This window comes from Haliotis rubra, unplaced genomic scaffold, assembly GCF_003918875.1.
Source record: "Haliotis rubra isolate DU_JTF1 unplaced genomic scaffold, ASM391887v1 Scf1223, whole genome shotgun sequence".
Lineage (NCBI taxonomy): Eukaryota > Metazoa > Mollusca > Gastropoda > Lepetellida > Haliotidae > Haliotis > Haliotis rubra.
Window position 1 is genome coordinate 182888 of NW_025765141.1, and position 16527 is coordinate 199414.

General features: G+C 39.7%; 2 protein-coding genes across 2 annotated transcripts in view; both read left to right on the plus strand.

Moving 5' to 3' along the window:
- The first annotated feature begins 4577 nt into the window (after positions 1-4577).
- The window catches only part of LOC124265973 (receptor-type tyrosine-protein phosphatase kappa-like), a 43104-nt gene continuing 31154 nt past the window's right edge, over positions 4578-16527 (plus strand). Inside the window, exons 1-7 of the mRNA XM_046700793.1 lie at positions 4578-4647; positions 4913-5295; positions 5778-5865; positions 5997-6073; positions 6570-6606; positions 7211-7311; positions 7579-7704. Of these exons, the coding sequence (XP_046556749.1) occupies positions 4927-5295; positions 5778-5865; positions 5997-6073; positions 6570-6606; positions 7211-7311; positions 7579-7704 (798 nt within the window). The 5' untranslated portion in view covers positions 4578-4647; positions 4913-4926. The remainder of the gene's footprint in view (positions 4648-4912; positions 5296-5777; positions 5866-5996; positions 6074-6569; positions 6607-7210; positions 7312-7578; positions 7705-16527) is intronic.
- Positions 9940-13522, plus strand: LOC124265977. Its single transcript, XM_046700803.1, has 6 exons — positions 9940-9952; positions 10128-10247; positions 10460-10578; positions 10979-11115; positions 11744-11876; positions 12134-13522. Exons 3-6 carry the CDS (start codon positions 10522-10524, stop codon positions 12203-12205), a joined length of 399 nt encoding a protein of 132 aa, XP_046556759.1. The 5' UTR covers positions 9940-9952; positions 10128-10247; positions 10460-10521; the 3' UTR covers positions 12206-13522.

The following is a 16527-nucleotide window of genomic DNA, read 5'->3' on the forward strand; positions in this document are numbered from 1 at the left end:
CTGTGGAAGTGAGTTTGAAGAATTATTTACATAATGATGAAAATTCAGGCTTTCCAAAAAGAATAGTAGACTCGTTTTTCTTTTATCTAAGGTTCATCATAATTTTATAAAGAGGTCCCACGCACTTGGCAGGTATACACCTTGATCACGATTCATTGCTGGTTTATGTCTCCTTATCTCCACAGCCTCATGTAGTTTTCTCCGACGCCAGTCGTTGTTATTTCTCGAAAGCACCCTGATATCATTCCACATGATAACATGACTTGGGTTATTTGCCTTGTGCTCCGATATAGCTGACTTATCACTTTGTTTGCATACTGACGACTTGTGTTCAGCAACCCGGTGTTAATGGGCCTGAGAGTCTCGCCAATATACTGATTGCCACAGCTGCATGGTATTTGGTATACACATCCTCTAGGGTTGGGGCTTCCATTGCTAGATCCTCTTCCATTAGCCCGGAGGAGTGTCTTAATTGTTGTACCGCTAGAGAAAGTTACATCAAAGCCCGCTTTGCTCTTGATTAATCGGGCTATCTGATGGCTGACTGGTCCCACGTAGGGTATTGTGATCCTGATTGGTGATGGTTCAGGCTTGAGGCGCGCTTCTGATGATTCAAGCGTTTTGGTGATAGTCCTGGAGACAAGACGGACTGGGTAGCCATTGAGGACAGTAAAGGTTCTCTTGAGGTAATCAATTTCACTGTTTAAATTATCTGTTTGATCTGTGGGTGGTGACAGGAGTTGTAATTGATATATTGATCCATGTGAGATGGCTTCCTGTACACGGAAGTGACGAGACCTTTATCTGTAGATTGGAGGGCAACATCTAAGAAAGGAAGTTGCCGGTTCTACTCACTTATACAGTACTCTCCCTAGTGTACTGTGATGTCACTTGCATTGTGACGCTATAACTCAGTTATGACGTCATAGTGACGACGTCATAGTCCTAACTGCCAGTTCACCTGATGAAGGAACCTGGAATGGTCTCGAAACGTTGTGAGAAATTACAAAGAATTTTAATCCATAAAAATATCTTGGACATCAATGTACAACTTCTAAATGCCACGGAAAGACATTGTACTTATACATATGAAAAAAATATACTCTCCCAAAAAGGAAACGCATCATGAAAATAGCAATTTCATGTAGCAATGAATTAAAACGTTTATGAGTCCTATGGTGTTTATGTTTTGAAACGTCACAACAAAACGCACTATCCGTAAAATACCCGTATTTAACAGCATGATTTTCAATTTCGTCGTGTAGTGTCGCAGAATACACAATTCACATGCAATGCTCGTGAAAGTTGGGGATCAGATGGTCTCAATGAAGGGTATAAACGGATGATGGCTGTCTGTCGATTATTCACTGTATTTGGAAAATTGTTGACGAACGCAAAATGCCACGTCTAAGTGAAGCCAACCGTAATATCGCCATTGGTTTGCTTGAAGCTGGCCAGTCTCAACGTGCAGTTGCCCGACGCATGAATGTTCACCAAAGCACCATTTCACTGCTCTGGGAGAAATATCGCCGGCAGAATTTGATAGCAGATGCCCCTCGTAGTGGGCGACCTCGAGCGACCACTGCGGCGAAGGATCGCTAAATCCGGGTACATCACCTGCATCATCGAACAGCTACGGCGACCAGTACCGCTCGACAAATACCCGGATTGAGGAGGCTTTCTGCACAGACCGTCAGGAACAGGTTGAGAGAGGCTGGTTTACGTGTCAGAAGACCTTATTTTGGCCCTGTGCTTCGACAACAACATGGTCGACATCGAGTTCAAAGGTGCACCAACGTTCAGGCCTGGAACCTACCGAATTGGCGTAGAATCTGGTTCAGTGATGAAACGACGCGATGGAAGAATGCGTGTGTACAGACGTTGACGTGAACGTTTCACCGACGCTTGCGTTCCCCAGGTGGACAGATTCGGCCGGGGCAGTGTTATGATGTGGGGAGAGATCACCTGCCGTAGGAGAAGTGATTTGGTGATGATCCAGGGCAACCTGACAGCTCAACGGTACTGTGTCGAAATCCTACGCCCACACCTCCTCCCAATCATTGATCGCCAGAGGGAGTTGTTTCAACAGGACAATGCCAGGCCCCACACAGCACGTCACATTAGAGACGTCCTCCAGAACCACAACATCAATGTGCTCCACCGGCCCTCAACATCACCGGACTTCAACCCGATCGAACATCTGTGGGATGCCCTGGACAGACGGGTGCGAAGCCGTAACCCTCAGCCCCAGACACTTCAGCAACTCGCACAGGCACTACGGGAAGAGAGGGCTGCGATTGGGCAACACGAGATTCAGAAACTTATTCGTTCGATGCCGAGGCGATGCCATGCAGTTCTGGATGCCCACGGTGGTCACATGAGGTATTGACTTCAGCGCCACCACACGTCTCCATGTGACATTCAAACTGACTTTCCTCGAGTTGGTGCCAAAGACGGATAAGTCTGCATTCCCAGTGTGCAATTTTGCTATATTTCATTGACCCATAAAAGCCTACAAGATGTTTTAAAAAACCCATAAAAATACAGTTGAAAATCCTATATGCGTTTCCTGTTTGGGAGAGTATATTAAGAGACTGCTAATATATTTCAGAATGTGATTCCAAATATTATGGATCCAACTGTCTTGAAGTATGCTCCTCCAGAAACTGTGATGGAAATTCTTCCTGTAACTCAACAGGGACCTGTGACAGTGGATGTCTGACAGGGTAGAAACGGGCAGACTGTACAGGTAATGTCACTAATGAGGGTCACTAGTGTGGGTGACAATAAGTATGGCTGAATGAAGACGTTGTCTGAGAACATAGGCACTTTCCACTTTTATATTTTTCCTAGTATCTGCAGGTCATGTAAAACATGTGAACAAAACTTTTATGACAGTGACAAACTTTGTTAAATACTTTCGTCAGGTGCAAGAGAAAAAGCATACGGTGTCAAAGTATTTTTGTAAGAGTAATCGCCAGACTTGTGAATATTCAAAGGAAATGTTCCAGTGTCTATTGCATGTCTAAATAACCTTAGCATAATTTAATGTGTTGAGGAAGTAAGAACATCGCACAGATGATATTGATTGAATTGTTAAATGCTTTGGTGTGAATGAATGATGAGAGTAGGGACATAATATCCTATAAACTGTTTATCCATCATTATGCGGCTACTAAACATGATTAAGTACATGATGACGATTTCCAAGATAGTTGTATCTCAGTTCAAATAATCAGAACTTTAATACTTATTGCAACATTGAACAAAGTTCGTACTTACACAACCTGTGAATGACTGCAGAATATCAGCTGTATGTGTCACCTCAAGATATACCAATGAATGTGGTGATAGAGATGTAATGAGTAACACATGTGTATGTTTTACTTATAGGAGGTGGAAAGAAACATGACTTGTATAATAATCTTATTCCAGAATGTGATTCCAAACATTATGGGATCAAGTGCAGCATGAGTTGCAGCTCCAGACACTGTATGAAGAACTCTTCCTGTGACGCAACGGGGATCTGTGTTGGTGGATGTGAAGCAGGCTGGACACGGGAGGACTGTACAGGTAATGACAAGATGTCAGTGTGGGGTGCAAGGCAACAGGCAGGTTACAATGATCAGGGATCTGTGATGGTGGATGTGAAGCAGGCTGGACACGGGATGACTGTACAGGTAGTGACAAGATGTCAATGTGGGGTGCAAGGCAACGGGCAGGTTACAATGGAGACGGGGGGAGATGAGATGACTCTTCATAAGCTACTGCTCTATCAGGAGAGGAGCTTGTCACGAGACTGTTGTTGTGACAGAGTAATATAGGTATGATGTGGCTGTTGTTTAATGCTAAAGTCCATGTAATGTCAGTGGGATAGGAAACAGCAGATGGTACAAAGGTTAAAACAGTCATTTCATGTCGGACTTAGGACTTTCAACATATCTCAGAGCAATGTAGAACACATCGAAGTGCCTATACAGTGTCGTACACGCAGACTCAATCTTGGATATAAATAAATATGTAAACGAAATTAAACAATCAGTTCTGTCCAAGCATGGATCTGAATAAAGGGTTGACCGTCAAAACTGGGGTAGAGAGTGTGAGGGCAACATCACGTATAACAAGAGTTCATGGTTCTGGAGCGGTTTTGAAACAAGATACCCAAGTGACTTGTTCATACATTCTAACAACAGTAATCTAAAGAAAAATAATTTTCTTTCAATTTATGACAGATGTATTGTTGTCGTGACATCATGAACATGCTTTTGACACAACGGCTTCTAAAATAACAAAGATTATTTAAGTAAGCACGTTCAAGAGACGTGTGCACATATATGCCTACATTGTCTGGTATCTTCCATTGTAACATCCAGAGAAAGATGTCACACATACCCCAAGTCAGCAGCCTAAGGCCGCCTCTTTTCCAATCACTGCTGTAGTGGGAGCTGTCCAGAATTGATCAGCCCTTTGCTTTTTTATACCGATTCAAACCCCTATAATGTACATATTTATTGCAAAATCACGAGCCCTTGTTCTATTCAAGCTGTATTTCAGTTTCTGTCCTTACATTTAAAGGAAGACGGGGGAAAGGTCCTGGACGCTCTGCACACACGCCAGTGGTTACTGATAACGTGAAACCCACACAAGGTAAATTCGTCTCCCTAGTTTGCTTCCTTTATGCAAGATTATGTTTGTCTGATGTAATATACAGAGGCTGTAGCATACGTAAATGATCTTGTATACTCAATAATAATACTGCATGATGGACCTGGACACTGACATAGATCTGCTTTTTAGAAGTCCATTAACTTCTGTATATACCATCCATACCTCCAGCCATGATAAAGACTAACATCATATTATGTCGGCATCTCAGTTATGAAGTATTATGTGTTCTTTTTGTTTCCTGTAGCGGAAGACATTGGTATGTACATGAATGTTGGATTTGACAACGACGAGAAACCAATGTTGTCTCAAGAGAAGACACCAGCCAAACAAATGAAGGCTGATAGGAAGAATAAATCCCAAGGCAATTCAGCAGGAGAAGCTGTCTCTACGGCTGGAAGCAAGGACACTGGTAAAGGCGGAACAGGTGACCTTGACCTCCAGAAAGTGGATGAGGAAGAGGACTGTGACTTGTCTGACCAGCGTGAACAGGTTGAGGACACACCTGAGGCCCCTGACAGAAACTACTACAACCTGGACGACAATGGACGGGATCACGTGATTCCTGTTTCAGAATTACAGACAAGGGTGGAAGAAATGACTCCAGCAAGTGCAGAAGAAGAATTTAAGGTAAACTCAAAATGACGCGCTCAAGCTCGAGAACACATTTTAAACGTCACCATGTACGAGGAGGAATTAACAGAATTTAACATAATTAACTTACTTTATTGTATTTAGTATACACCACGAAAGCTGCATCACACAAAACCATCATTGAAACATCCATTACATATAAAATTCTCCTGAAATGAGAAAAATGGAAGCAAATTATCTCATGCTTGTTTTCCGAATGGGAATTGTGGCGGCAAGAAAGACTGATTATATCTAGCACGTACATAATGCATTCCCTCTTTCGACTTGACTGGCCAGAGAATGTTGTTCGAGACAACCAACTCTCACACAAAGGCAATTACACTTAATGCCAGTTGCTTCCATCTTACTGGTTTTAGTTTGGACACATAACAGTTCATACCTTGGATGTCATAATGATCACGTGGAGTAAGTGATTTGTTTAGTATCAGCCTGTGTATGTCACATGTTTTCCTTTTCAGCGACTTCCTGATGGTTATGTGAACTCATATGATGAATCTCAACAACCTAAAAACAAAGGAAAGAACAGGTTCAGAGGTTATTACCTATGTGAGTACATCTTGTAGATGATCATGTTTAACTCTGAGGTCAACTTTGACATTGTATGGCATAATTGTTTTCAGTCAGCTGCACTTCGTCATTCAGTGTAAAGTCTAAATCGACGATGTATTCGTTTTCAGATGACTACAACCGCGTGGTGCTGCACGGCGTCAGTGACGACAAAGATGGAGACTACATCAACGCCAGCTACCTCGATGTGAGTGAGGCAGCGACTGTCAGTCAGACACCAAATACACACTGAGCGTAGCTGCAAAATGGTCCGTTTTGATCTTGTAGTTTGTCATTTGAAGTTAACATATACTTTTAGTAGTTTAGGCGTCCTGTGTAAGGTTTGGTGTACTTTATAGGTTCATAACGCGGAAATCCATGGATAGTCCGAGTTAGGGCATATGTGATATGTTCCTGTCATAATATGTGACTGAGTTGTTCGACTGGTCCGACTTGATGAGTATATTGATTGCATGTTATCGTCACCCAATTTCGTTGCTCTTTTATCATGGCTGGTATCACTGGATTATCTGGCACATATTGCCTTATTAAAAACAGCAGGAATATATTTAAGCGAATCAGTATAAAAAAGCTTCCTTTTATTGTGTTGCCAAAACTGACAAAAGGGACTTGCTTTTACTGTTTTTCTGGCAGTGACGTTTTATATTTATACAAATAATACATATCTCGCAAATTTTCTTCAGGGATATAAAGCAGAAAAGCGTTACATAGCAGCACAAGGTAAGGTTTCACACACACAAACGGTTACTCAAACTGATATATAAAGAAAGCAGCTATTGTATAATTGCTAACCCAATGAAAACAAAAACAAAAAAACAATGTCATTCAACATCTAATCCTTCATTATTTGTTAGTAATGACGTAATGTTGAGTTACAGGTGTATTTCCACTTCGGGATATCTCCGTTTTTAACTTTACATCAGTGATTGGTGTGCATCCGAACCCACTTTGAATTTACGTCTTTTGTCTTTATGCTTTTGAAAAAAGAGTCCATTTAGTTGGCTTTTTGGTACTCATGATCTTATCATGACAGCACAATGGAGCACAAACGTATAGAACGGAATTACGAAAATGTGTTTCAGCAACTAATTTATACTCCCAAAAACAGTTGTTAGAGCAAAGTGGACTACAAAATACAAAACTACTGGTAATTGCGTTAAACTGCTTTTGATGTTGAGCATATATATCAAAGAAGGAAAACCACGTAGAAGCGTAGAAGTGTCATTTGATGAAGCATAAAAGTAGGATTCTATTTATATATTTATTTTCTGAATACCTATGGATGATCTTTAGACGTTTCATGTCATATTCATATTCCTATAAGGTCCCTACAGACCGGAAGTGATGGTGGATTTCTGGAGAATGATCTATCAGGAGCAATCTACAACAGTTGTCATGGTGACGGGACTTGTAGAGGCGGGGAAGGGGAAGGTAATGTATTTTAGTATCTTCCACGCATTCAACTCGTTTCCCACCCAAGGAATGCTCAGCAGAAACTGGATAATGGTGTTTAAAGAAGTATGGTTGACACGAGAGACTCAAATGACTCATCCGTAATGATACCAAAAATAGAAATCTCACATACAAAATAACACCCGTTGTAGTGTTTCGTGTTGATGATTGTATAGCCTCGTTTGATATGATCGAGATATTAATCCTACTTGACATGTTTAAATCTCCTAATATTTACAGATGAAGTGTCTTCAATACTGGCCAGAGAAAGGAACATCCATTTACGGCGACATTTCAGTTACCAAGGAGACAGAAACTCAACTTGCAAACTACACAGTCACAAAACTGTCTGTTCACAATAAATCGGTATTATTTGTGCAATGATTACAATTTTTCTAAACCATGTCTTTATCGAAAATATAAACATAAATATGTAATAGTTTGTGACAAAAGTATTATTCAACATAAATAAAATGCTATTAATTCTAAATATCAGGAAGGGAAGATACACCACGTTCAACACTTTCACTTCACCGACCACGGTGTACCAGACACTTCCGCCTTGCTGGAGTTTTTGTGGAGGGTCAAGGTCACCACAAGACATCAAACACGACCTATCATAGTCCACTGCAGGTTAGAGTTTTACTGGGATGGTCACGAGCACACAGGTCGACTCGGACGGAAACGATAATAAACTTATGTTTATAAGATGACACAGAGTATCTATTTCCGCGTTCAGTCACTGCATTTGTAACTTTCCCAACATTATCACCATATATAGAGAAATACATATTGATATATGTATGTTTCGGAAGCTGTAGATTATAAGAAAGTAATTGGGGTTGGCGAGCCACGAGTGGACCATAAGCAATTTGATGTAGAAAATAGTGTAAATTAGGAATATCGTGTCATATTTATAATGGTTCTTCTTTTCTAGTGCTGGTATAGGCCGGACAGGGACGTACATCGCTATAGAGAGTCTAGTGGATCGTGGACGTCGTCAGCTTCGTCTCCAGCATGAGAGGCCAAAGGAAGAACATGATACAGACCAAAGTGAGTACACCACCACCACCCTGTGTAGTTCACTGGTTATCTATCCTGGTCTCCTGATATCACGTTCTCATTGTCTAACACCAGGAGCAGTACCTGTTCCTGTACCAGGCCGTGGCTATGGCGGTTACAGAGGGGGGGACACCTCACTAGATGCTGACGCCATCAGACAGATAGATCTCAGTCATGTGTCTGGGGTTACCATGGGCAAAAGAAACGTGCAGGAACACCTGGAGGTAGGTAAACCCAACGGGATGAATGTCCATCAAGGCTATTAAGAAATATGAAATAATTATTTGTTCTAACACTAACAACATTACAGTTGTAACCATGATGAAACAACCAACCAAAATATTTTTTGGATAACACATGTTTTCTCTATATCTTTTACCATATATTGCACATATTTGTTGTGTGAATGTGCTATCTGTTTCATTTGCAGGCTTTGGAAAATACATCTGAAGGTAAGTTTAATGCTCGTTTCCTGGTTTGGTATCACTTTGCCAACAGGGTGGAGATTACTAACGGTCCGGTATTTCTAAAGCTTCACTTCAGTCCGTTCAAGTTTGTTGGTTGGCGTAATACGGAGTATTATGATTCGGCCAAGCCTGGATAGCTACCATAACGTGTACCGTGTTTACCAGTCACCTGCTTAGTCACCTAATCCAGAAAGCAAAGCAGACGCAACGCCAACCCATCTGTTTACAATTCAGGTGCAAGCATAACGATTCAGTGTAACAGAATCTCTACACGATCTGTATTTCAGAGGGGATTTCAAACGTCAGCTTTCCCTCGTGTCGAGAAATATTCCAGCACCTACCCGCAAGACTGTATGTCATAAGGATATAAAGAGTTAGCTTTCCCTTTGTTTCGAGAAATATTCCAGCAACTACCAGCAAGACTGTATGTCATAAGGGATATAAAGAGTTAGCTTTCCCTTTGTGTCGAGAAATATTCCAGCAACTACCCGCAAGACTATATGCCATAAGGATATAAAGAGTTAGCTTTCCCTCGTGTCAAGAAATATTCCAGCAACTACCCGCAAGACTGTATGTCAGAAGGGATATAAAGAGTCAGCTTTCCCTTTGTATCGAGAAATATTCCAGCAACTACCCGCAAGACTGTATGTCATAAGGGATATAAAGAGTTAGCTTTCCCTTTGTGTCGAGAAATATTCCAGGAGCTCTTGCTTTTCTTAGGTTACAACAACCAAGGCATCAGGAAAGCTTCAAAACTATTTATAGAGAAATCTGACGCGTAAGTAACACAATTATGTCGGGTACAACTCTCATTTTCACTTGTGTCAGGTGTTCCCGAGATTTTTCAAGCGAACATTTAAACTGCTTTTCCATGGGTTTGTGATGTCTGCTACCGGTGGGCAGGGTAGAATCACCTGTTCGCGAACACGTGGTGTTATCACTATATGGTAGTCCTTCAAACTCATGCCACAGTCAGAATCATGCATACTTTAAGCAGGGATGCCTTATGGGCATCAACGAGGATCTAGTTAGAAGGCAGTTGCAGTTACACTGTTCTAAACGTACTGTTCATTTTCACGGTGGCAGTAAGTTAATACTGTCTACAATGTCCTTCTTAATATGGCTGAATATAGGTTAACTCACTGATGTAATTATCAGGTCGGACATCTTAAAATTATTTATGTTACATCATGTCTGTAGATCAGGATGATATACACAGTTAACATAAGTGTATATGTAATAGGTTATATCTCACTGCAGTCCTACACATCAAGGAAGGGCTTCTTCGTAACAACGTTACAACCAGACAAGGAGGAACTATGGAATCAGATGTATAACAGCGATTCGCGCACATTGATCACGTTGGCTACAGAAACCCAGGTAGGAATTGTTATAAAACATTTGAGAAAACGATTGCTATGTAGATAAAGTAATATGTGGTTGTAAAATTAACACTATCTTCTTCTTCTTCCTTTCTTTCCTCAAAAGTCGTAGATTAATGGTTACTTATTATACAATCCAAAATGTACTCTCAAATATTAACTATCCTGAAAAGGAAACAGTCACTTAAGTCAACACTGTTTGGCTTGCAGATCTTGCTCCCGTCGATGGACAGTCCAGTCTCCACATCAAGGCTGACAGCAAGCCTGCATATATGTCTAAAGTTATATCTAATGATGTTATCCTGAACACTATTGATCTGAAAGTAAATGTAAGGCTTATGACATATATGTTACAATTCACGCTTACCTTTCATCGAAAAGAGGATGTATTGAATGCACCATGCTTTTGACAGTCATGACCAATATCCAAGGTCAAACAGTGCCAGAGCAATAGAGTTTTGGACAAAGAATGACATCAATGCCCTTTTTTGATGTCCCTAGACCAAACATTGTGCACAGCAACAAAATATTACGAACACATCATCTTACTATTAATGGGGTAGCCTAGTTATTAAAGCATTCACTTGTCACGACGGAGGTCCCGTTTCCCCACAAATATGGAACATATTCAGTTCTCACTCACTCATGATTTTGCTGAAAACTATGGCTAAATACATTTTCAGTTTAACTGTCCTTATTGTATGTAAAAAGTGGAAAACTGTATTTCAGGATGCTGACGTCACCACAACAATTCAACACTATCATGTGACCGGAAGCACACATGACCCAAGTGTCACTCTGTTGATTGACAGCTTACTCACATGGATGAGTGACCCACAGCGATATTCCTGCACAATCATTTCAGAGTAAGAACATTTTGTTCACATCAGTCCATTTCTGTACCAACACAATTCTTTAGTGTAATATGTACTTGTCTCAGAAGCTCTACACATGAATATGTATCTACCATGTATCTGAAAGGTATAAGATTTCAGATCAGAGCTTTGAAAACTCCATAATATGTATTGGGGCGAAGCTGTTTAAATAGTCGTTTCTTGGCGACACAGTTCGTTTCGCCATCCTGGGACACATTCTTGAGGCATGTGTAATGCCACAAACACTGAAATATGTTGATCCACATCGCATGAGCACATAATCAAACGCAATATCAGTACACATCGATTCCTGGTAGTTGCGGGCGACTAAATATCGTACTGATTTTATAGTCGTTATCAACAGAAAATGTTGTAGTGAGTGTAAAACCGCAGTCATAATCATTATAATTGTGGGGGTTATTACAAATATTTCAGTACTCTACTCTCATGTAGTTTCATCTGATACCAATATGTAGGTATATATAATGTGCATCGATAACAATTCATTCTTTACATGCTGCAAGTTTCCTGTTTTATACGTCACTAAATATTCAAGTCATGCAACCAATCTTGTATCTTCTTGAGTTCACCCATGAGTGGTACTTATTCTTTACTGCAGCTCTGTGAGCGAGGCACGGTTCCTGGTCCTTTTGGTGAACATCGCCAGCAGACTGCAGGACGACAACAGGGTGGACGTCATCAACAACATGCGACATCTACACCCAACTCTCGGTGGACCTCCATTCTCTCAGGTAGAATTCTCACAGCCATCCATCATAATCGTCTGTCTTTGCTGGCATGTGGAATCTAGCTGCAGGTGACTTAGATACTTTACACATATTCATGATTAAACATGTATATATTGGTTTGTGCGGGTTAGAAACAGTCGGGTTTGGTTAATGCAGAGAAGTATGTCTCCATGCTAACGCATGCTCGAGACAGTGAGACACCATAATAAGGACAATGTGCCTTTAATCTACAGTTCTCATGTGTTTTATTTCACCTTCAGATGGATGTTCGCCGGTGTCTGGAGTTTGCACAAGGACGACAGGAATCTCTTGGACTCTATGCTAACTTGTAAAGCATGATAGCACTATGCAATATCATTTCAATATTGTATCTGGTTTTTCTCAGCCCAGTGTGTTATCAGCAATATTTCTAATGCAAGTGGACAAGGCTTTTGCTAAAAGACCAAACATGACTGCAATATAATGACACAGTAGTCTAGTTATGACACTGAACACGACTACTGGGTAAAAGTGTACAAGTCTTTTCAATGATCGAATTGTTATATGTACCAATAGCACGAGAGACTTGATGAAACAGTTTTATGTTTGTACAAGTAATTAAGCTTTCAACAAAGTTTTCTCAAAAGCAAAAAAAGCCTCAAATAACTACTAAGTTGTTTACATTTGTTTTAAATTCAAACCTTTTTTTCCTAGACTGAATGTGATATGATAATGTCACACTATTTGAAAACGCCTATTCTGTATTTCTTTCAGCAAAACATAATACTATCGATACATGCTTACACATATTTGACATGAAAGTTTTTCTTTAATTGGCAACCAATGTGTCTTTCCCCCAATGAGTGAGTGAGTTAACATTTATCGTCACATCGCAATATTTCAGCCATATAGTTGGCAAATACATTTCATAAATGTACAATTATGTCGTCGAAGGACATAGTGACAACTAGATTAGGACTTATTTTAAAAAACTAGTTTGAGAGTATGTTATATATTAAACTAGCAATTGACAAAACAAATATATGAGGGTGCCAGAGGTATAAGACGAAAACAAATTAACAAGTTTGCTGTCTTATGTTATTGCATCGCGTAGCAATGATCCCTTCTTAACCTGGTAAAATGATGTGTCATTAAACATGTGTTAATACATCTTGATATGGTGTCATTAAGTTTGCTGCTACTATGTGCGATGTGTCATTCAGATAATGATTGTGTAATCCATACACATTCACATTAAACCGACTTTAGTGAAATGTACGTTACTGCACAGGCCATTATCTCTGTCTCTGTATAATATGACTGTATATTTGTGTACATTTCAGTCATCGGTGCTTTTAAAAATGCATTCTTATTTTTAACTGAATAATATCCGCTTCTGTTGACTTGTCCAATTTGTAAATAATTTATCTTCAGGTGTATGTGCACATCTGTAAATATTTCTTTTCGCTTTCTCGTATTCGTATAAAATATTATTGCATTGCATTTAAACTACGCCTAAGTCAAGGTGGGGAAAATGTTATCAAAACCAGTGTTCATTGTTTCCCACATTTAACTATCAACTGCTGTTTGTCCGCCTATGAGCCCAATTGTGATAGATAATACTGACACTGTATGACGGCTACATTGTGAATAAAGAAGCACCCAGCTCAGTGTTGTTTATTATAACGGGAAACAGAATGGACAGTTATTCATTCTATTAACATCATAGATGAAAATAATACTATAAAAGGGACATGTAAGAAATGGTAAACCAAAAATATAGGTGAAGATGTTCTACAATGAATCTAAACGATGTTTGTTATAAAGGCACAAGAAAAAACATCTTTGAAGAAACACCTTTCAGTGTCTTTACTTCTTCTTTCAAATCCCAGGATCTGATCGCTTAGTGTTTTCAAGAAGAGTACAATATAAGTAATAAGGTAAATAAGCTCCTTCATCCGAATGAGTATCTTATTTGACAGTTTACAATATTAAAACATTATCGTGGTATGACGAAAGCCAAATGTTGCCCCCTTGTGGCATAACGATTTTATTCAATCGTTTTGTCGGTGCTTGGGAGTATTTTCTCGTTGCTTCAATTACTTTCTCGGCACTTCAAGTTTCTTTCAAGCACTCAAGATTTCAAGTTTTGAAATACACTTGAAGCATCGAAAAAATAGTTGAAGCATCGAGGAAATACTCGAAATGTTTTTGACAGTGACAACAAAATACTCGAAGGAATGAGAAAATATTCGAAGAAACGAGAAAATATTCCCAAGCACCGACACGATGACCGAAGCAACGGGAAATATCGGAAAAATATATTTCATGCTACAAAAGTGGCAGCATTAGGCTTTCATAATCCTGAAACAAGATGCAACGTCTTTTACAAACAAATATATGGTTTTCTATATATTGTTTTCTATAACAGAAGCGAACAAACTATGCAGTCCTTTAATCGACTGGATGAAAGCAGTGACTTGCTGTAAAAGAGTAAGACTTACATACATTCTGTACTTTTTTTGTAATAATTAATTTGAAATTCAACGGCAATGCCATGCTCTCCTGATGAATTAAAGAGACCCCAAGAAAACATAAACCAAACAGGTATCGTATCAGGCATTTACCTTCTACCAATACATAACGGAAATTAAACTTTTTGAAAAGCCAAAAGCTGAGAGAGTCACTTTAAACCCGACAGTGTTTGTACAAGAAACGAGTTAGCAGTAATATAACAATCCCCCAGTGAGGCACGAACGCAGGGACGGATACAGCATTTTGAGAAAGGGGTTGGGTGGGGGTGGGGGTGCACAGTTAATTTTTACCCGTTTTTACAAGAGTTTCAATGGTCAATTATTAAACTTTTACCACAAAAGGGGTGTGGGGAGTGCGCATCCCTGCAAGCCCCCATCCCGACCCGCCTCTGGATTCGCCTATGATGAATTAGAGAGAGGCGTGTTCCATGCAACGTGACGGTGGTATTGAATCTTATGCGATGACAGCCACTAACTTGATTTATGATATGAAAACTTGTGATAAAGCATTCAAATGTCTAACAAAATGCACCTGAACATAAAACACGTCCTATGAGGAAGGCTTCCTTGTTGAAGGTCGTGCCCTCACCCAAACAATGTAAATGATATGATTGCCTGACAAAAAGGTCAACATAATGCAACATAAACTATACAAAAACAGGGCCGAAATATAGAATTACTGACTGTTATTGGGTGCTTATAAACTGTCGATTATCCGTGTCCTAATGCTATAGACAACAGGGGCTGGATTGGGGTGGGGGTGGGGGTGTGTGTGTGTTGTAGTCTCATGGGTAAAGCGTTCGCTCGTCACGCCTAAGACCCGGGTTCGAGGCCTCACATTGGTACAATGTGTGAGGGCCATTCCGCCGTGATATTGCTGGGATATTAGTAAAGCGGGGTACAACTAAACTCACTCACCCACCATAGACAGCACATACGGGATTATTCATGACCACTGAGAAACATTTATTTAATGACTTTATGAGTGTATCATTCAATAAAAGGTGTGTGACATGGGTCTTTCAATCACGTTTTATATACCATAAAGCCGTGTTCAGAAAGATATAATACTGTTCTTTACATGTAACCATATATCATTTGTTGGTTGCTTTTAGCCGCTTGAGCCAAGCCTCACAAAACACAGATCAAGCATTTTTGATAGAGGTCGTGTTGGGAATGCAGAAAACAAGCGACAATCGAGATGCACCAGGCATATTTAGATGCATTGCACGTTGACATTAAAAAGCAGCATCTTGGTAGAAATACTATTCTATCGAAATCAAAGATATATCCGAGATATTGAAGTTGGTTTTCAGAGTGGAACCAAACACTTGTGCTAAAGAGACAACGTTGAGAGAGTTGAAATAGATCTACTTCAATTTGTGTCAATGCATGAAGATAAAACAGAGTTGATGAATCTTCTGTGAAACATGGAGATGTGTATCGTGATAGTATTTGAACGTCTAAAATCCGCTTCATCCTGTTTCTCTCGGAACTTCTTCATTAATGTCGTGTGTGTATGTTGCATTAATAAATGTGAGAACGGTTCTCGATAATGTCGTAATTAGTCAATAATATCGTTAGACGGGCTTGGTGCAGTCCGATCCGAGGTTTTCGCAATTGATGTCTGTAGTTCCTTTTGGTACCCCGTTTTTAATGAATCATTGTAGTTTTAGATACAAAGATAATAGATGAGTATTTGGATAGATATATTATATACTTCATGATTACTCAAGACAGTTGTACCAAGACGCTGTTGATAAACTTTTGCATTGTTTCTAAGTTGTATTCTTTGGTCAAAACAATTATTTACCATTCGTTTTGTAATAATATAGAAGAGGGGTTTAATGGGAGGTTTAGGATATCTTTCCAACATTTATCAGTAATATAGATATTGGAAACGAATACAGATTGTCATGTTGCTTAACCAGAATGTATCTGAAGACGGAATATATTTTGGATGTCTAACACTGATCACTAAAATTGTTATGAAGACTATAATCAGTAAACGGGTTTGCATACTAAAATGAATCACTGAACTCAACATCATCTTTAACTTTGATTAGACATGTTTCAGATGTTAAACCAAAACACTTCCAAAGCCACGCACAAATACACGTTCATCTCAGATATAGATACTC